At 43.7% G+C, this 22,071-nt stretch overlaps 1 protein-coding gene across 1 annotated transcript in view; it reads left to right on the top strand.

The window, feature by feature from the left end:
- The window catches only part of ERp44 (Endoplasmic reticulum protein 44), a 35,898-nt gene extending 15,652 nt beyond the window's left edge, over window positions 1-20,246 (top strand). The window contains exons 8-12 of the mRNA XM_089579156.1: window positions 4,430-4,546; window positions 4,633-4,744; window positions 8,040-8,181; window positions 9,331-9,442; window positions 17,884-20,246. Coding sequence (XP_089435282.1) covers window positions 4,430-4,546; window positions 4,633-4,744; window positions 8,040-8,181; window positions 9,331-9,442; window positions 17,884-17,964 — 564 coding nt within the window. The 3' untranslated portion in view covers window positions 17,965-20,246. The remainder of the gene's footprint in view (window positions 1-4,429; window positions 4,547-4,632; window positions 4,745-8,039; window positions 8,182-9,330; window positions 9,443-17,883) is intronic.
- The last annotated feature ends 1,825 nt before the right edge of the window (window positions 20,247-22,071 follow it).

The raw sequence follows: 22,071 nt of genomic DNA, 5'->3' as shown, positions 1-22,071 counted from the left end.
TAGCCTTTTGTATGCTTGAATTCGATGGCTCTTCTTCATTAACTTCCATAGTATCCATAGTATGTTTGGACATTTCCTTTGGTATTCAGATAAATTTGGAACGGGATAAATTTGAAAGTGCCTTGGCACTTCATGAGAAGGCTCATCTTCAGGCTGTCACTGTTTGCTCTAACCAGTGTTGTCAACTGGTAACAGCTTTTCCCCCTATATTACCTTTCACAAAATCCCTGGAAACTCTTAAACAACCTGCACATGCAGTGCATTTTTGGAAGCTGTGATGTCTGCAAAAATGTGAAGAAGTAAAGCAGTCCGAAAGATGTGGTGCTTTTCTTCTTCTTCTTTTTTTTTTTTTTTTCAGAATATACAATTTCGACATCAAAAGGCTAATGCATATATAAAGCTATGGCTAGCTAGGAAGCTAAGCATTCAGTGTGCTCAAAAACACAGCTCTTCAAGTTACACATCCTTCATAGAACTGTTCGATGCTCCACACACCATCATGTAGATTGCTGCAAGCCTGCAGGCGTTTCGGTTCACACTTCATTTATTTGCTTGAAGTGCAAAGTGTGTTGATGCTCCTCAGAAAAGCTTTAATTATATCAAGTTTCTTGAGGGTATTTCGAACAAATTAGTTATTAAGCTTTTGTGGACGAGCAGTAACACCGTACTTTGCGTACCACTGAGCTGCATAGAATGACATGTGGGAACAGTCTCTGCTGCCATTGCAACCAGTGGGTAACCAAATTTTGACAAGTGACACCAATAATCGCAAGCCCTTCCAGGCTCCTTTCATAGCAACAGCTAGTCATTAAACATCGGCCACAGCTTAGCTGAGTGCAGTACTAGTAGCAGCTTAAAAATTGTGTGTAGTTCAGGAACGTTTTGTGCTTGCTTATACTTTTTTTTATTCCCCCTTATTAGATTAGATTATTTCTCATAGCCCAGTGAGCTTTGAATTGTTTCATGGAGTTTCTACTGTCACAGCTTTGTGTAAAAAGAGCAGGTTTCAAGCTTGTAAAATGGTTGGTAATGTACTAGCCCTTTAGAGGATTGCCACAAGCAAAGTAATTAGGTAGCGGCCTAGGTTTATGACACTTGACAATGCCATGCTGTACAAATGCATAGTGGTGAGTAAGGCTTTCATTTCGTGTTTGCCATCTCGGACATGTTTGGGGTCTTCCCTGTGTGCCACTTCTTTGCTTGAGCATATGTTACAAGTATAGAGAGAGCTTTAGCTCATTACATTAGATTAAAAATGTTTACTTTTAAGCTGTGGGCACTTATCGGAAAAGTCCATGCATTGGTCACAGATTTGGGAGAACTGACTTTGTTTGCAATTTGTGAAACGGCAAGATTCTTCAGTTCTGTCTATGCTGCATGAAGAACCTGGAATGGCAGTGTTGTGCACACAGTTGTTGATTGTGTGCATGCAGAGTTTTTTTGTGTGCACACAGCAGTGCCTGTGGTACTGATAAGCTGCTTTTGGCCTGTGGTTTGCCAACAGGCATTTAGCACATGGCTTTTTGCTATGGCTGTAGTGATTGACAAAGCATTGTGACATGAATTTTTATTGCTGTCTACTGTGAACAAAAAACAAAAAAAAAATGTACTTGCTTGGAAATGCCATGCTGTTTAATATTTAGTTGTTTTCTTTTTAGTTGTGCTGTTCGAGCTAGCACTGCATGCTTCATTGCATGGTGGATGAGGTGCTAGCTTTTGATGTCTGCATCTGTATTGCCCAGGAATTGATGACAGTAATGCATTTGTTTAAGGTGTGAGGCCACTTTTCTGGAAAGAAAATTTTAATGGCTGATAACATAAAATTGGTTGTCCACGTCTCAAGAAGGATGTTGTTTTATCCTAATCAGAATGTTGAAAGAGATGAATAAAAATTTTATTTTTGTTTTAAAACATACTAAATATACGTCTGACACCAGCAGTAACAGCTTTAATTTAGTTACTCTCAAGTCAAATTGCTTTTGCTTTATACATATGAAGACAGGACCTGTGCAGTGAACAAAAATAATTGAGAACATCAAGTGTCATTGTGCAGTGAAATGTCATTACTTCAACCCTCATTAATACGGACAGTTGGATAACTAGAAATAGGAGCGCGGTCCCAGCTCATGCCCATATCTATGGCATCAGATGCTCATTAATTCGGACATGGGTGGGCTCTCACCGGTTAATTCGAATGGGGGGTTACTTCGCGGTGGCACACGTGCAGCGAGCGATTATCCAGGCAGACCTTCTCGAACCTGAACTCTATGAAAAGTGATGCCCGTGCACCTCAGGCATGCATGCTATGGCAGGCGCGACAACGATCGGAAGTCTCCCATTGCTGAAATCTAGCTCAGCCACATAGTTTAGGTGTCGCTTCACGCCACCTTCACGCCATCCCACGGCTGCCATCGGGTGCGCGCATTGGTCAGTTGCATTGTTTCACACGCTGCTTGGCATATCACTGGTCATTTATTTTGGGATGGTGTCATGCCATTCTAACACCTACTCATAATTTGCTCGCTTGCATCCATGTGCTTTTTCCGTTCTTTGAGTACGCTGAAACACGCTGCTCACAGTCCGTGCAGTGAAGCATCCTTGAAACGTGACGGGCCATTTGTGAACAGGCTCCATTGCTACTGCGTCGCACTGCGAAAGTGCCGCAGAGGCCTTTACAATTTTGGAGCAATTCTTTGACATTCCTGACTGTGTGTGGAAAGCAAAGCACTTGACGAAACCACAAAAAGCATCGTTACTTGGCTTTCGTCTCAGGTGTAGATTACCATCGTCCAGGCTTTCATTAGATAAAATTACTGTGATACAAATGGTTTTTGGCAGTTTTCTGAGGGCCGTTCGATCATTCGAACATTTTTCCTGGTCTCCTGAAGGTTGAACTAACGAGATTTTACTGCAGTGGAATGACCAAAAACAGTGGTTTTTGTATAGGTGTCTTTTGATAAAAAATGCAGCAGTAAGAAAACATATTGCACGATTTTATTTAATCTGGTTCACTGCACAGCTGGATGTATAAAAAATAAGTGTACAAATTTTCAATAAGAAATCTTGTACAGGGATAAAGTTAGGATTTCTCACGTTAGAAGGGATCGCAAATTAGTGAGTTTCGAGAAAAACAAGAAGATTACGAATAACTACAAATGCCATAAACCAATGTCCAGGACACTTAAAATCTACCATATTTGTAACTCAGCTACGCCTTACTCTTGCTTTGCCTTGTTTTGCTTTGTGGCAGCGTACCTTTTTTTCGTTGTTTTTGCAGCATGAGTAGACCAAAAGGAAGATTTCCAGATACGCTGTTGGTCACCTGTCAGGCAACTTTCTGTGTGTACTGACCAGGTTTGATTCAAATGTGCTTCAGTTAGTATAGTGCACCTGTGTTACCATTATTGAAATGACACATGCCATCATACAAACCAATAACTAATATTGCAAGAGTTACGTCTTTATTTTATTGGCAAACTTTTTTTTTCATTTTTGCATGGTTCGCAGGAGTTTACAAATTTGTCTTTAGTTTTGTAATGGTGTTAATTAGAAACAATTTTTGTTGCAGGTCATTCAGGAATGAATTTGCATTTTGATGAAACAAAATTTTAAGAATTGCAATTTATCAAAAATATAATATTGCATTTTAAAAGCGGCCTCATACCTTAGAGTGCAGCTGGGCTACTCCTTTTGCTTGCTACCTCAAAGCTAGGTTTCGATTTTTTTTCCCTCTCTGTTTGCCTCTCACTACATCTGCCCATCTCCACAGTCATATGTTTAGGTGAGTGAAGAAAGTTGGGCGAGTTGGTATATATTCATGATTCACAACTGCGCAGCAAACACTGACAAAAAGGACACTAGACAAAACAAGCGCTGACGTCAGCTGAAATTTATTACAGGAAGGGAAGAATATATACATCACGTTTAAGATTCGTGGTGTATATATATTCTTCTCTTCCAGTAATAAATTTCAATTAAGTCAGCACTTGCTTTGTCTAGTCTCCCTTTTGTCAGTGTTTTCTGCACTGTTGTGAATCATAATGCATATGTGCAGCACTCCAAAACCTTGTCGCAGTGAAATGGCGATGTCACCAAAAGTATACTTGCTAATAGGCAGGCTCGCTTTGAAGGGGACGATTGCTGCAATTCTTGCCTTGTGTTCTTACCTGCCATGCTTTCTTAGTGGCTGTGGTGTTTGGCTCCTCAGCCCCAGGTCATGGAACCTAATCCTGGCCGTGGTGGCTGCATTTTGATAGAGGCAAAATACAAAAGCGCCTATGGGCTGCGCGATGTCAGCGCACGTTAAAAAAAACTCCAGGCACTCTACATTTATCTGGAGCCCTCCACTACGGTGTCTTATGTAGCCCACGTGCAGCTTTGGGAGGTTCAGTTCCACATGACATACCATATCTTTTGATCTTGTGTGCAGTTTGGTGAGAAGCACGAAACCTACCCAGCATTGCCCCATCTTTTCGATGAACTGAAGAAGTGGGCTGGAGAGAAGTGCATCCCATTAGTACGTGAGATCACCTTTGAGAACGCAGAGGTAAGCAAGCAGGCATTTAGTGCCCCTCTTTGTCTCATGTGGACATGCCAGATTTTGTTTCATTGTTTCATTTGGGGGCTATGCAGGAGCTGACAGAGGAAGGCCTGCCATTCCTTATCCTGTTCCACCACCCTGACGACAAGGAGAGTGCTGAACTCTACACAAAAGTTGTTCATGAACAACTTAAAAATGACAAACGTAGGAACATTTCTTAATGTCTCGTTCTTCAAGTGCATAGTGTGTGTTGTTTAAGTGTTGTGAAATTTGTTCTTGGTGTGTTGCTGTTTAGTGCTCTTAGACATCATGTATGTTTCTTCTGTTAAAACAGCAATATATAGAAACGATTTCCGTGTCAAATGTGAGGCCACAGTGTAGGGAAAGGGCTAAGTGATTTGACTGGTGAAGTTGGGTGCTGAGATCCTTAATATATATTTTCCTTCTGCTGTACACCTAAATACAGTAAAGAGTAAACGTAATACAGGTGCTTGGAAAAAATCACCTTCAGAAGGACTCTGAACACAAACATGAAGGAAAGCTAGAGGGGAAGTGCAAGGAAATTACTTTTTAGTGGAGAAAGCTGCACTCAGTTTGATTCTTCCTTAAAATAACTTTCCAATTTCTGATATAGCCTTCACTGCTTTGACTGAATCTGAAGCATAAAAAGTCAGAGTGGGAATGCGAGGATTCCCACTCAATTCATGCACTTCAGAAGTGCGTGACAAGCATTGCCCCACAACAGTGACATAACATGAGAACTGGATTCGGCCACAAAACCACAAAAGACTGCTCAAAAGAGGCCCACTGTGCAGCTTCACATGAGAGGCCTCCGTAGTGGGCCACACCTAGCCCTGCCCCACCTCCCTTACCTCAGTCACGCCTCGAGCCAACTTTTTCCACAAATTCACCTCTCTCGGGGTCACTTAACTGCCCCACACGTATAGCACTGCCCTGAAGGCAGTGACTGCGGGTTGGCAGGGTCATTGCTTTACCGTCACCACCTCCATAATGTGACTGTCATCTGTTATGGCACAGTCGGTTCTTGCCTTGTTGATAAAGATGAGTTCCGTGGGACAGCCCTCTGGGCAAAAGGTATGCATCTCAAAAGGTCGAGGACAACTCTTTTCGTCACTTGACTCTCCTTTTATAACTCGGCCCTCTTCCCCTTTTCCTTCCTCCAGTCCAGTGCAGGGTAGCAAACAGGTACTTTGGCTGCTGCGGCCGTGTTTAGATGGAGGCGAAACTCAAAAGGCGCTCATGTGCTGTGCAGTTTCGGTGCATGGTAAAGGCCTCCGGGGGGTCTAAATTAATTCAGAGCGCACCTCTATTGCATCCCTCATAGTCCATGGGTTGTTAAACCCAGTAATTTATTCTTTACAGCTTTTCTTGAGTGTCTTATTAAAAGAATGATCACAAAGTGAACAAGGGAGGGAAAACCTCAGGGTGTTTGCCGACGTTTCGACGAGGACTTGCCTTTGTCTGGGCAAAGCGTTAATCATTGGCAGGGTTTAAATAGTCATCCCTCTGAGGAGGAAGGCCCCGTGAGGCAGGGGTGAGGGGCTGAAGTGGGAATGGTGTTAGGACGGGGAGGGTGAATCTTTTCCAGGCATGATGGCTGCTAAAGTTGATTAACCGGTTGTTAACGTGCAAAGCTGGGAAAAGGCCAGCTCAGCAGGAAAGAATCCGGCGGTGTGGAGCGTGGAGAGATAGCAAGCATGGGCTTGAGCTTGAAAGGCTGTGTCCAGCTGCGACAGTTATCTGAGTTTTTCAGGTCAAAGCACCCGGTCATACAAAGGCACCTGTCACAGCTGGACACAGCCTTTCAAACTCAAGCGCCCATGCTCACTCTCTCTCCACGCTCCACACCCCCGGATTCCTTTCTGCTGAGCTGGCCTTTTCACAGTTTTGCAGGTCAACCAATTAATCAACTTTAGCAGGCATCATGCCTGGACAGGATTCACCCTCCCCATCCTAACACCATTCCCACTTCACCCAGACCTTCCTCTTCGGAGTGCAGACCCTGTTTAACTCTTTCCGCACCATGGGGAAAATGGCCATTTTCTGAAGGTTTCAGCACATTTTTTTTTCTGTAAAAACTATTGCATTCAATATTTATTGCAATACCCGAAATCAGAGCTGAATTAAGGTGCTTTCTAGTCATATAAGTTTAAACAACAAATTGCATGTTGCAACCAAAAATTTTATTTGCTAAAAATGAGATTTTAGGAAAAAATTGAACAAAACTTGCAAATGCGTGCTTGTATTTAAAAAGGAAAAAATATTAAAAATTTTCTGAAATATGCAAAATGTTTGCTACTCTATTGGCTACTATCTGCAAAAAAAAAAAATCATTTCTATTTTGAATAGTATTCATGCTGCAAAACAATAACTGGAAACCCTATAGTTGTGCATCGGAGCGCAGCCGCCTGTGTTTCAGGCTGGTTTCCATAATCACCGATGTGCAAACTAACTCATATTCAGCGTCTTTAGACATCTTCAGGCTCGTTGTTGCACAGGTCGTCGATTAAATCACTCGCAGACAAAACGAAGTCCTGAGATTTGCTATGTGTGAGAGTGCGTGGCGTGCATGTGGAGGCTGCCAAGTGACTTTGATGGCACCGCATCTTCGGAGTGCATTCAAAAAATGCCGTTTTGTAGGGGCAAAAAAAACTATATCGGAAACAAAACTTCAGTTCTCCGGCTACAAGCCAGATGCGGATAGTGCCTGTAAGCAACTCGGAAGGCTCTGAAGTCAAGCGGCGAAGGCGTCATCTGCGGGCAACATGGCGGGCAATGAGCGCTGGTCTGCGTCTTCATTTCTTCGCAGCACGTTAGAAACTGTCCCCTCGCGGGACAAAAGAAAACTGCATTGGAAACAAAACTTTGGTTCCTTGCCTACAAGCTTTATCTGCAGCATGGTCATTAGCAATGCAGAAAGTTCTGAAATCGGGGCATGAAATCATCGTTAGCGGGCTAACGATGCTCAATGGGCGCGGTAGGGAAAGAGTTAAACCCCTCCAATGATGAACGCTTTGCCCAGACGAAGACAAGTCCTCTTGTCAAAACGTTGGCAAGCACCCTGAGGTTTTCCCCTCCCTTGTTCACTTTGTGATTGTCAAGGACCACATGACCAACCTCCCTCTACCATGGACTCTTATAATCTACTCATTCTTTAATAATATCTACTAGTGTGCGCCTATATTCCTTACCACAGGAAGCATTGCATTTTGCAAATTTCAATTTGGATTATCTGAGCACTTTAAATTTATAATCAGTTGTACATGGCACTGCAAGCATGCACGACCACTCCTTTCCTAATGGCTGGTGGGGAGCAATATCTACACCAGCAACTCGCAAAAAGTTCAAAGAACCATACCCAAAGCAGGAGCTTACTTTTGTGACCTGTGATGAAGTGTTTTTGCTTTACATCTGGCTAGATACGCCTTTCTGCTTTGTGGATTTATCTTGTTTACCGTCGGTGCACCGGCTTCTGCAGATACCATCAACCCTCTCATTGCGGATGGAGTGAAGTTTGCCCACCCCTTGCAGCACTTGGGCAAAACAGTCAAGGATCTGCCACTCATTGCCATCGACAGCTTCAGACACATGTATCGCTTCCCGGACTTCTCTCACCTCAAGTAAGTTGCTGCAGTAGGGGATTGTTTGCATTTTTTAATGCCTGTGGCTGTTCAGGACTTCTAAAAGTATACTGGTGGGAAAGTGTAATATTAGTGTTAGGTTTGGGTAGTTGGTCAGTGAACTTACCCATTTATTGATGAGTGCATTGCAGTAATCTCTTTAGCAGTTGATCTGTTGAAGACGTATGACCCACCCTCAGTTGCAGCAGGATAGCAAGTGCAGTTACTATCATTATGAACTGGAATCACGTTCAGGAAATTGATAAAAACTGCAAGGCTGGATCAGCAATCCGGGACATCATATTTTCATTGCCTGAGTGGATCATGTTCAGGAAATACAGTGGTAAAACTGCAAGGCTACAGTAGCAGTCCGGGAGATAATCTTTTTGTTGCCTGAGTAAACTTTGAAATGTGCACAGTTGTAAAAACAAACTCGCATGAACCACTGCGTTCTAGTGAGATATTTCATAGTTCGTATGTTGCATAGATGATATAGATGATATACATGAAGATATGCCTGCATAGGTGCTATACAGCAGAACCTCGTCAGTTTGGTAATTCGGACTGCCGCCTAAGGCCCACCAGATGCCCATGTGAGTCTATGGCTTCGGAAGCTCGTTTATTCGGATGCCCCAGGACTGGCATTGGTTAATTCTGACAGACTCCTGAAGTGGCGCCATGGTGAAGTGTGACCTGCACGACAAGTGATTGTCTAAAGATCCGTCCTTAGGCCTGAACTACGTAGAGATGACCATTGCCCAGGTTTTTTTGTCAAATAAATTTTACTTTCACAGGAGCGGTTTTTGGCAGTGTTGGGGAGGCCATTCGATAATTCAGCATTCGGATAATTCAAACGTTTTTTCCACTCCCTTGAAGGCCGAATTAACAAGATTTTACTGTAATTTATCTGTCAGCTTGATTTGCGTCCTGTACATGAGCTGGAGCTGTCTTGACTGTGAAAGCAAGCTCCAGAAAGGCTAGCATGCAGCTGCAATATGGATGTGAATATGAAAATTTAATTCTGTGCAGTGAGTCTCTTTATAACTTAGCTTTACAAGCATTGTGAAGGTCATCTGCCATACATCTTTTCATATAATATTTTGGATGACAGCAACATTCACATTTTTTGTCTGCTTTGGCCATTTGCAGGATTCCTGGAAAGCTGAAGTCTTTTGTAGATGATCTGTATTCTGGGAAACTTCACCGTGAATTCCATTATGGCCCAGATCCCACAGTAGGAGGTGCGGAAACGGAATCTCAGGTATGTAGTGGAGATGGTGGAATCTGTAGTCTAGTAGGTTTTAGAGTGATATTTGTAATGTAGCTTTGTAGCTGGTTCATTCAGAAGACAAGGTGATAGTGCGAAGAGATTTCTCAAAAGCACCATTAGAAGCTTAACACATTACCGCTTTTGGATGTTTTGCATCAAAGGCCAGAAGGGTAAGGAGTTCCAAAGTGGTAATTAGTATTGCTCGTGAGCTTAACTAACCACTACTTTCCTCTTCCGCACACAGCCCAAAGAGTACCTTGGGATTTGGTTGCCACATGAAAGTTTGTTCTCTTGAGTTGCAACGCATAACATCTTCATTTTGAGCAAGGGTAGTGAAATGAGGTGCTTGTTAAGATGTGCGAAGGAAGCCAACAGTCTTTGAAACCAAGGAAAGCATAAGTAAAATGTTTTTATTTTTATTAGCGATGTTGATCAATGGGAAATTAGTAGTGTAATTATTTTTTACCTGAAAGATAATTGATTAGAAAGTAGAAGAAAAAACAAGCGCATGCTGCCGGAGGGATCTGAACCCATGACCTCCACAATTTAGTGTATGGTGCTCTCCGAACTGAGCTGCGGCTGTCCAATCTTCTACTTTCAAGTGTACTTGTGCTGCATGTAGGCTAACCTTAAGAGCATTCACCAGCGCCACCCAAAACCATAGCGGTGGACGTGGGACGCCCTGTAATGCTGCAAGTGCCGTATAAAACGTGATCAAGTGGCAAAAGGATGACAGCTGTGCGAGAACCTTAATGCTGCCCATGGCATCACAACTGCCAGAACCGCGGCCCTCATATTGAGCGGGCAAGGTTAAGGAGAAATGAGGGACTCGTTATGACATACCGTATTTACTCGCATAATGATTACACTATTTTTTTCAAAAAATTGATGCAAATTTAGGGGTGCGATCATTACGCGGGGTAAGTTTTTAACAAAAAATTTTTCAGCCCCGAAAACGCAAACAAGTTGCACGTCAGACTACCCTTGTCACTCGGGCGCGCTACCCGCAGTTACGCCGCTAAACGCGGTTATCGCGAACCGAGCTCGGCGATCTCGGCTTACGTCGTTAACCGAGAAGATAAGAGTGCGAAAAGCGCACGAGCTGGCCCGCTTCATGAACGTACTTTCTTCGCACTAAATCACGTTTCAAGAGCAACGCATGAAAATAGGCAGTGTGTATAGTGCTGCGTGATGGCGCTTTTATGCAGCCTTCTATCTCGTCCGATGGCGCAGCAACAGCGTAACAACAGCAACATCCTGCGGCGCTTAAGCTACGCATTTTACCACCGTTATGCCGAAAAATGTCTGGTCCCTGCCACATCGTTAAAGTAGGCGACAAATTCGGAACGCTCGCAGCACCAGATCCCGCAAGCTTACCGCAATGATGCCGCCCGCGAGCACGGCGGACGATGGCGCTCTGTACTCTCTAGTCGTCGCTAGGCCTAACTTGTTTTGTATCGAAGCCACAGTGGGTGGCGCTTTTGAATGGGCCAACGCTATAATGAATGTTCTACTTATAATGCTGCCTTACTGACAACCTAATTGTTTCATATTAAAAGAAATATATACGATCGATTTCAGCGATGCCTTAGCAGCGGAGCTGGCATGCAAGCAGATCGGGTCACTCGAGCTACAACGGCGGCAGCTGCCACGCGGCTGCGAACGTAAAACTAGCTTGTATCGCAGTTATTACTCCTAGCAACTTGGTACAGGCCAGTGATCCTCAAGGAGGATTCATTTTTGACGTTCCCGTATCCAAGGGCTTATTATTTACGAGAACAACAAAGTTTAGCTGGGTCACCGCGTCACTTCGTTGCACCGCAACCCAGACGGTGGCGAGCCTTGCGACAACGGCGAACCGTGATTCGAGATTACCGCAGATAAGTTTGGTATCCGCGATTAAGCATGACCGCATTTAGACTGCCCGTGTGACTGCAGGTCAGCCAACAGGTGGCTGCCGCCGCAATGCTGACAGAGCAAGATGGTCATCTGTACGTGCCATCTGTCAGACAGATAGCAAGTACGATCATCGTCGGCTAGACTCGACATCGTCGACAAATTGCAGCGGAAAGTTCGAGGTGCGATCATTACGCGGGGAATAAAAAAAATTGAATTTTGCCAACAAAATTTGTGGGTGCGATCATTATGCGAGTAAATACGGTATAGTGTGGCATTGCCCCTCCTTTTTGAAAAGGCCTGAACTCGATGTTGCAATGAGAGACATAACCACATTAGGATTGAACAGAGTCCCTGGTGCTGCTCTTGGCTGGAAAAATTCTAGTGGTCATGATTGGAATTTATTCTGGCAGTGTGTACGGTTTCGGATGTCGCCTGCATCTTAGAGGAACGAACAGTTCCTTGCGGGAGCACTTGCGTAATCTTGCACAGTACCTCATACGGGCCAAAGTATCGGCACAGGAGCTCCTCGGAGAAACCGTGGAGGTGGATTGAGCTCCAAACCCACGCTTGGTCACCAGGCTGGTGAATTTCTTCCCTGTAATGAATGTTGTAGCGCTGAGCATCACCTTCTTGCTATACACTGGTTCACTGTCGAGAAAGCTGGCAGAAAGCTGTTCGTGGGCCGAACAAATTATTTAGCGTCAACAACGGAGGGGTATGCAACATCTGGCAGCAACATTTGCGTCCAGCATGGTCAAATCTTCGCCATCATGCACCAAGCGAAATGGCATGAAGTGCATCGTCTCTTGAACCATAGTGTTATGGGCAAAAATTACATAAGGCGATATCTGGTACCAGTTCTTGTGATCAGAAACTAGCACCTTCACTAAAATGTTGCCGAAAACCTGCAGAGCATTGAGGGAAGACCTTTTACTGGCATGGCTGGCAGGGCTCAGCCAACAGACACTCAAGCAGTCAGGCAGGTGCCAGTTAACTGCATGGCGCGATTGCATGGCGGTGCATGGCGGTGCCAGTAGGGTGGCTAACAGTGCAGCAATATGCAGGAAGCCAGCAGCCATTGAAAGCAAGGCAAGCATAGGGGAACGTTTTTATTTTTATTTTTGGTGTTAATCAGTGGGAAATTAGTAGTGTAATTATTTTTTTACCTGAAAGTTGACTAATGAGAAAGTAGAAAACAATAACAGTGAACCACAACCAGGCGCTCGGATCCCACCACCAGCATGTGGTTGTTTTTTTGTTTTCTAATCTGCTATCTTTCACGTAAAAAATGATTAGTATGCTACTAATTTTCCATTGATCAACACCACATGAAAATGAAACATAGACATCCCCGCAGGGGGATGATGGTGAGCTGTGCGCCACTGCGGACCCAAATACCCGCGCTTAGCCAGGCGTGGCATCGCCGTGTCCAGGGAAAAGGGGATCCTGGTGGTTGGGCTGATGCCGAGCGTTTGGACCTTTAACTCTTTCGCTACTGCGGAAAAATGGGACGGTTTGGGGTGTACTGAAAGAAAAAGTTTTTTTCACGAAAAGTAGCAAACCGAGCGCATATTGCAATACATGAAATTATAGCTTATTAGTTACACTTCTGAATGCAACAAACAACACCAAAAAAGTATACAGCAAAAACAAAAATTACCGGCTGCACTAAGCCAGACCTTGATTAGAGAAAAACTGGAATATGCAAACTGTTGCACATGTTTATAGCTCTCATTCTTCCTAGTTTCAGCTATGAGGAAAAATTATTGCACTTTCCATGACCGTTCAAGTCAAGGGTCATGACTGTGGTGCCACTGTGAAAAGCAATCAAGTGAAGATGTAAATCACAGGTAGACTTCACAGGTGCTTCATGTAACGTTTGATCTTTGTTCCTGTTTTGTTCTCTGATAGCAGATCTTGCAGTTTCTTCTTTTTGTCATTTTTTTTTTTTCGGTTGATGACGAATGGATTCTATGGGAGGATTGCGGGCGTGGACTTCTTTTACCTCACCTCATCATACCCAAAGATTTGTTCAATGAACTGTTCCCTGAAAGCCAGCTGATCACATTTGTCATTTTAGGCAAGCTCTAGAACATCAGGATGAACGAAGTTTCATTGATGTGGTTCGAAAGCCAGGACACATTCCAAATCTTGCCAATAGATGCTGCCGCCATTGAATCCTCCTGGTCTCCTACATGCAAAACAAACAAACAAAGCGAAAAACCAACTTCAGGAAATGCTTTTTGATGGCAGAAGGCCAGAATAGATTATTCCTGTATTTCAGTAGAGATATAGTTGCTGCAGGTCAGAAATTCTAATGTTTATGATGATTCCAATGAACTTCATCATCTCCAACGGATTCACATCTTCCCATGAGCTGTCATGCCGAGCGTATGTTTGCCTGTCCAAAATCTTCATCCATGCATACTTATTAGTGTTTTTTAGCACACGGTATTCATCACCTCCGCCTTGAAGAACAGCAAGAAAAAGTCTAGAGGTCAAGCGAGTCTCCGAGCGCTGCTCCGCAATGGTGCGCCGATATGGACACCTGGCTGTCATCTTGGTTGAAAAACGCAACGCGACCTTGAGCATTTGGCAGACTGTTTTGGCCATACATTGTGAAGACCCTGAAGCATAAAAACCAGCCACTGTCATCAATTACAAACCGCATGCACAGCAGAACACACAGAGTGAATGAAAACAAAACTTACATGCAAGTATGCGCTGACATTCCAGGACTCTGGGACGAAGTCTCGCTGTCGGAACTGAATTCTACATTTGTACGTCGTTGTCTGACTTATCACCGCTGTTTTTGTCGCAAAAAATGGAACCAAAAAACGGAACCGAAACCAGCCGAAGTGCTCGGTGTTGGCTTTCGCTTTCGAGGAGCACGCGGTGATGCGGACGCCGTGTTCACTGGCTGAGGCTGCTGCGGCCGTTCAAAGTTTTATTTTTCACGGCGTCCCCTCATGTCGAAACCCTAAAACCAAAGCTGCAATCAAAAGAACAGTTGCTGAGTGCACCAACTAGACGGCCCAGCACGTCTACGACACTCCGGAGTGAGCTTTTTGCGCGGGCACTTTGAATCGTTTAAATGTAAACGATGGCCTATGGCGCGGTAGCGAACGAGTTAAGGCCCCTCGACGGAGGCAACACACCACATTGGCCTCAGCTTCCTGTAGACGGCACCTCCGGCCTGACCCTACTGGGGGAAATCGGCAGTCGCCTTTTCCTGTCCTCCTCTCCGTCTTCATTTTCCTATCTTCTTTCTCACAACGTTCCTGTCTCCTCCTCCCTTCTCGGTTTTTTCACTTTTCATAGGCAGCTAGGGTTAACCTTGTGTGGTGTAACTGCCCCGAGTTGCCCATATTTGGTTATAGCAGTGGTGTACAGCTGGCATGGGCAGCACTTGTTTTTAAGTTCCTGTCCCGTCCCCTAGTTGGGCTCCATGGTGGGTGGCTGGCACCATTGCCGAAAAACACTTTTTCTATGGCTGCCTCCTTACTTTCAAATGACCACCCTCTGAAAAGAGGATGGCTCAAAGTGGCTTCCCAGTTCTTTAACAAAAAGAAAATATTTTTCGCAAAGTTCCACTTCGTTCATAGGGAACAGAAAGAAAAGCCAGCCAAACTGATATCCCCATTCATGGTCTCAAAAGTTCTGACAGATTTCTTGGGCCTGAAGTACAAGGTGATTAAATTGGCTAGTGGAGACCCCTCGCTCTAAATGCTTGACATAGTTCAGATATCGAAGCTGGCAAACATCGAAACTTTTGGTGACATCCCTGTCTCCGTGACCCCACTTAGAACATTAAACATAGTACACAATGTCATCTCCGACAACGACTTTGTCGATCCGCCGGCTCCACGCACTCGGCCCCTCCGCCGACACGTGTGGGAATTCCCCAGGGGGTGGAGTGAACTGTTTGGCGTCAACGGTGCTGGTGCGGTGAACCAATGATAGCATTCCACTGCTGACGTAAAGAGCGCTACATGACTCAATGCACGTGGATTCGGGCAAAAGCTCGGCACCACTAGTCGCCCTGAGGTGCGGAAGTGGGAGTTCTTAAAATTGTATTGTAAATTATCAGCTCACTTTTGAGGTCTTGTACTCGGCATGAATGCTCGGTGGCCTGTATTCTAAATAATGCAAGCATTTTGTAGCCAACCTCCAACACCCTTTTCAGAGACCCTTTAATATCTTTCATATCTAAAAAGTTAATTATTAAAAATTAGTTAACCAGCTTACTGCTTAAGACGATTCATTTGTTTTCTGGTGTCCAACAACACTAGTAATACTATGCCGCAAAGCCATGTTTTCACCCCCAAAAGCCTATTTTTGAAAATTTTTGTAAGTGTTCGCTGAAACACCCCCGTATACTTGTGTAAGGGCGGCACTTTTTTTCCGTAGTTTTGGTGGGGTGCTTCTATTACACAAGACTGGCATTCTTCTGTAAAATTTTTCTGACTACAGCGGAGCCTCAATTATGCATTCCTTTTTTATGCTTTGACACCCATCTTTATGATGATTTAGTGCAGTCCCAGTGGATCCTTCAAATGCGTATTGTATTGAAAGTATGGATGATAAGACGTGGGCCCGACAACCAGCTCGAATTAACCACTTAAAGTAAACTGGTTTTTAGATCAATTTATTGTGTCAAACGTCACAGGATTTTAAGTTGAAATCAGGATCCTCTGAAGACTTGGTGCTCGATTGACAGTAATGGTGCCGAGGGCAGTGGCTCGGAGTGGCGTGCCACACATGCGATCCGCAGCTATCAGCGCGGGGTAGTGTTCACCTGGCCCGCTTTTTTGTGCACTCCTCAATGAAATCAATGGTTTTAATGTGAGGTTATTGTGTGGTCATAAACTGGTAACAAGATTAGACCTTTGATGATAAACTGACTAGACGCTGCATCTTCGATGCGAAGCATACTAGACCTAGCAACACCGGGCAAGCGGCGTGCTACTATGGTGCATATCGCCAGGACCTGGCAGGCAGCACGTCGCTGCAAGGAGACATGCCTCTAGCGGGGGCACTCCGAATTCTAGCTTTTTGCACAGCATAACGTTTTGTCATTTCTGGTGCGAGCGCTGAGTGCACAAGCAGAGTTATCAGCAATGAGGCATTGCATGTTCACGAATCCAGGTGCAGTCCGTCCTGTAGGACAACATGTGCGTGGTTGTAGTGATTGTTGCTGGTAGTGTTCCATCAGCTACCGGTGTAACGTACCGTGTGGGCAAAATTATGCTTTGGCTGACTTTTTCTTTTTTTTTTCGAGTTACCGGCTGCTAAAGTTGGGGGTGCGGCCCTTACACAAGTCAATACTGCAAACAACGCAATTAAAAATCATTCCGTCACTTGCGAATGCAGTAGTAGGGCCAGCTATTGCAGTAAGTAATTTTCCAGCGGGCCTCCTACATCTCTGAATCGGACATTTCAATTTGCTTTGGTAACTATGTCAGGAAATTTTTTCATGCAATAGTACTGCAAAGAACTGATATACTTATGTGGCCATAAGCGAAAACTGGTCGCATTTTTAGTCTGTATTGATTACAAAGCCAGGGTACTTGCTGCAAGGCTGCAAGTTTTAAGGCCAACAGTTGGTGGCTTTGCTTGATTCAATTTGCTTTCGTTTGACACTGCCATTTCTAACACAGACAACAACTCAGCAGCCTGGGTGTAGTCCAGAAAATTTGCAAGAGTTTAAACACCTTTTGCATCGAATGGAAATTGTGTGATACTTTTTATCTTATGAGGAAAACCATGCTTTGGATTCGTCTGCAATTTTTGTTTTGGTATGCATCGGGGGAAAGCTATCATCAGGTGGTTGCTACACCAATTCGTAAAGTTTTATTCGTGCCTGGAAGAAAAAAACTATGCTATCACAAAGGAGGTGGATTTTGGTTTAATCTTCCGATTGTAAATTTTGATGCTGCAAGTTTGCAACATTGTGGCTGCATAGGAGAAGTAGGTAATAAAGTTTTTGTAAATGAGCCTGTTTAAGCAGTGAAGCAAGAAGTGAGTGAACATCCTAAATTGCTCACATTTCAAGATTATTACTGTATAAACTGGACATTTAAGAAATACCTGGTTTCATTCACCAGTGAATGTAGCAACCTCTTTGAAACTGATGCAGAAGTTGTCTGGTAGAAGTGTCAGAGAAGAGAGCTAGAGGTAAGGCTTCCTCCTGCGCACTGATTGGTGCACTCTGATTCGCAGCAGATGAGTTTTTCACTGATAGAGGGAGATCTAGCCTGGGAAAATGTTGAAAATTTGGTTGTCACTTGCTGCTTTGTATTGGGATACTTGGTATTGTGTGGCAGATTTTTGTAGGGTATTGCTGCTTTAAGTGGTTCTTTGCAAAGTCTTATGTGAGGTTACCCAGACATTGCTGCGATATATTTATGCTTAAATTCTTAATCCTTGTGGAGTCGTGGTGTACATGCTGAAGTATATTGCAGATTGATTACTTAAAAGAGGAAGAAATTTTGGCTATTATATGGTCTAATTGGGCACCTACTGCATTGCAGAGCACTGATCCACCAGAATCAACATTCAAGAACTTGGCTCCATCCCGACAACGCTACACTATACTGAAGGATGAACTGTAGTGGAGCTAATGGAGGGTGCAACTGTACAGTCTGGCTAGCGGTCACCACAGCATTTTTCTAGGGCCAGGGGAGTGAGGAATGTGAGAAAGATTGTTTTTGGCAGTAAACATTTCTTGGTGTTTTGTACATTTTTTTCTTCGTTTTAAAGATTTAGTGCCTCACCTGTTACACTGAAAACGAAAAGGTAAAAAAAAAAATTAATGTTTTAGGTTTCTGTTTAGACTTATTTTTCATGTTAACTACTGCCTACAGGTGCTGTGATGCAAATGGTGTGATTTTGGCTAAGTGCACTCAAATGCATGTCCTTGCTTCATTCCCTTTGACCATATTGGCAAACATTTTCATTTTCAAGGGTGACATTTTGGAATGTCTGGTTTCAAACTGTTTAATTTGGGCCATGGCATCTATTTTGTGCAATACTTGGTGCATACTGTCTTTAAGGGGTAATTTTATTGCTCGTTACATTGAAGTGCCGCATTTGGCACATTTATTTTCCATTAATGTTCGGTTTGATGTCGTAGTGTAGAAATATGCTGCATTTGTGAATTTTTTAAAATTGCAGGTCTTTGATATGTATGTTAGTCACACCATTTTACTTTATTTTTTGCCTTTTATGGTCAGTGACACCTTCATTACTTTCATATATGAAAAATTCTAGACTGCAAAACGTCATGAAGGAATGAGGCAGCCTAGAGGATTGTACATGACTTTGTACGGAGTATTGAGGATACAGTGTTGACAATATTGAGATGATGGTTTAGTATACGTGGTTTTGTTATACTGCTCTTTACAGCAACATTTTAGATGACCCAAATATTGTATTTGACTGATATTTGTAGTCAGGTCAGTTCAGTGAAGATGTTGTCAAGGAGGTAAACCTAGTAGTGCACTTCTGCAGTTTGCACGCACAAGGTACTAATAAAGGTTTTGTTTTGACGATAAGCTCTTGAGCACCAGTGAAGTCGTGGTGCAATAGGAGGAGATTTTGGAGGCTTGGAGGCTTGCAGGAGTTAAACTAATGTTTTGTGACTGCTTTTTCACAACAGTTTTTGGACGTTTAGACAGTTCTGAGGGTTTCCCCGTTTTTTTTTTTTTCCATGCCTGTTGTATATATATAAAAGACCTAAGGTGCGTGTGTGGGCACCTTAGGCACATTGCGACAAGGAATGCAAGCCAACCTTTCATTTTTTTTTTCTTGCAGGTTAGCTTCACCATATATTTGTAGTCAGTGAATACATATCAGGTTTTGTCTTTTGTTTTAACTGATATTAAACTCAACTCTTCGGCTGTGCACCATTTGGACTCAGTAGAATTTCTTCCTGCAACTGTGACATTCAATGAAGTGGCTTAGTCTCGAAAGGGCACCTCCTTTCAAATTTTTATTTTACATATTGGCCGGAGTTCCAGAATTGTTAGTTGTTCACACACCAAATCATTTCTATTCTAAACAGCACTGTTTAGCCAGTGCTTTCTTTTCTTTTTTTTTTCTTGGGCGTGGGTGTAGAATTTGAATTGTGTCCTGACAGCATTGTGTCTTGGTTTTTTTTTTTTTCAATCTTTGCACTTAAATCAGGGTCAGTTTGGCTTTGTGCTGATAAGCAGCAGTGAAACCACGTGCTGCTGCAGAGTTTTTATTGTCTGCGTATGTACAGGCTGTCTGCAAAGCATTTGTGAAACCATTGTCAGAGTATGATGCCCTTCGCTCAGTAGTGTTCTGCTACTACAATCAGGGATCGACTGTTGCATTTCTCCATGGTTTTGTGTGCATAGCTGGTTGGAGAAAATGTACTGATTCACTGCAGTGATCATGCCAACCTCTTGTGCCGAGTGGCAAGGGTAAACCAAAGTTGCTGGGTAGTCTGAAGTGATTTCAAGGTGATTAGCTAGAGTCCGAGCTGGTTACAAACTTCCGTTCCACTGACTACTTTTGTCAGGAGTTGAGGAAAATTACGCTAGTTTTGCACTCTGCTTAGTCACTTTCTTGAAAAAGCACACTTCTGTGTGTCAACCTTGTTCGGTGGTTGCTTCGCCAATCACCTTAAAAGTGCTTCAGACTGCATCTCTATTTTGTACATGTAGCCAACATTAAGTGTGGCTCTGATTGGCCGTCCTTGTGGCTTGGTGAATAATGTACATTGGGCGTGTAATTGTGGTTTTTAGACTGAAGAGCCTCTTCTGTCTCCTCTGTCTTGAGTGAATGTGTTTCTATGCTTGCTGAATATGCCGTCACTTTGTAATATAATGCAGAACTGGATAATAAATGTTTGTTGGGGACACATTCATTAATGTCGTATGTGTTGCACTGGTGGATGAGGCAACTCAGCCATTTATTTGTTTAGTGAAGCATTGCATGTTTGCACAGAGTGCAACTTACGTGAATTTAACTTTGAGTGACTAGTGATATCAAAATTTAATAATGTGCTTTTTTTTGTTTGGGAGAATGCGAGTCGCACATTGTCACCATCACTTGAAAGTATGCAGATTCAGCCTACTTTGTGAAAAATAATGTAACATTACATTTTTACAGAAGGTTCCGGTTGTACTACAGAAAATTCTTTTTGAAGGCTCATGACACACAAAAAAATAATTTTCTGTTCTTAAAGCATCTAGTACCAACTGCATGGCCCTCTGCTTGACAAAAAAATTTTCTTTAAATTGGATACCACTCATTATAAATCAGTTTGCATATTTGAAACGTAACACAATGAGCATAAGCAATTTCCTGCACGGTTTAGTCTGCATTTTGTGCTCTGCGGTCCAGTGTTTCGCTGCAGTTCTGAAGCAGACTGCAGTTTGCTGCAGACGAGGGTTTGATCCCGGCCGTGGTGGTCAAATTTCGATGGAGGCGAAATTCTAGAGGCCCGTGTACTGTGCGATGTCAGTGCACGTTAAAAAAACCACAGATGGTCAAAATTTCCGGAGCCCCTCACTACGGCGTCTCTCATAGCCTGAGTCACTTTGGGACGTTAAACCCCCATAAACCGTAGACCATTACTCCGTGGTTTGCCGTGAGAGCAGTTGTAATGTTATGGCTGAATTCGCATTTTATGCCCAACAATAACAAAACCAACTATGCAACCTCATCTTCCAGACCGTGTAGTAGCATGAGCTATTATCCCACCCTACAAGCTTTACCTGAAGGATTGCTGTTCATAAACATTATTAATAGTTTCTCATGAATGCTGAAAATACTTCCTGTTATAGGAAGTGCGCAGACCTCTGCAAAACTGGTCAAAAATTGAAAATTGGTGCACTGACATCACACAGGTAGCACACGGGTGCCTTTTGCATTTAGATTGCGGCCGCCGTGGTCATGTTCGAAACCGAGTACTCTGGCTCAGTAACCGAGTGCCCAAACCACTGAGCTAGTAGAAGCACCAGGTAGAGGGTAATTTGGTGTCGTGGGCACGAAGGAAAAGAGAACAGGAGAAGGTGAGGAGGCCAGACGGACCGCCGACGCTGCAGGCAAATGAACAAAATAAGGAGTTTGTGGACCCATCACGTGATCGCGTGACTCCGATGTGGGCAAGTGCCGCGCAGGCTTGCGGCTGCCTAAAGAATATGCTTCGCATTGGCAGCTGTCAGCGTGCAATTAATGCCACTTCAAAGCTGCATGTCAGCAGTTGTTCCTTGGTTGTTTTCTCCAAATAATGATATCGCACAAATATGTTAGGCATGCACGTTTAAAAGAGAGGCGGGCAGGTAAATCAGAATCGTTTTAGTGGTTTTTGAGGAAAGTGATATGGCGCAGTTACCCCTCGGTGGACACCTGTACCGTACCGTAAGGAAGGAAGGTGGAAGTTAAAGAGAGAAAGGGGTGCCGTAGTGGATGGCTTTGAAATTATTTCGACCACCTTCTGGCAATTTTTAAAGTTTACTGACATCACACAGCAGACGGGCGCCTTTTTGCGTTTCGCCTTCATCGAAGCGCGGCCGCCACGGTCAGGATCGAACCCGGGTACTCTGGCTCAATAGCCGAGCGCCATGACCACTGAGCCATCGCAGCGGGTCATAATGTTGTTGCGGTTGGCTACCCTGCACTCTCGCCCTCCGCATAGGTGTGTAACCACCTTCGGGTTACGCTCTCTTCCTACACTCTTGCTACAC

The sequence above is a fragment of the Amblyomma mixtum genome, chromosome 3 (genome assembly GCF_055824585.1).
Source record: "Amblyomma mixtum isolate Tamu chromosome 3, ASM5582458v1, whole genome shotgun sequence".
NCBI lineage: Eukaryota > Metazoa > Arthropoda > Arachnida > Ixodida > Ixodidae > Amblyomma > Amblyomma mixtum.
Note: the sequence above shows the minus strand (reverse complement) of the source record. Positions and strands in the feature narration are given on the sequence as shown.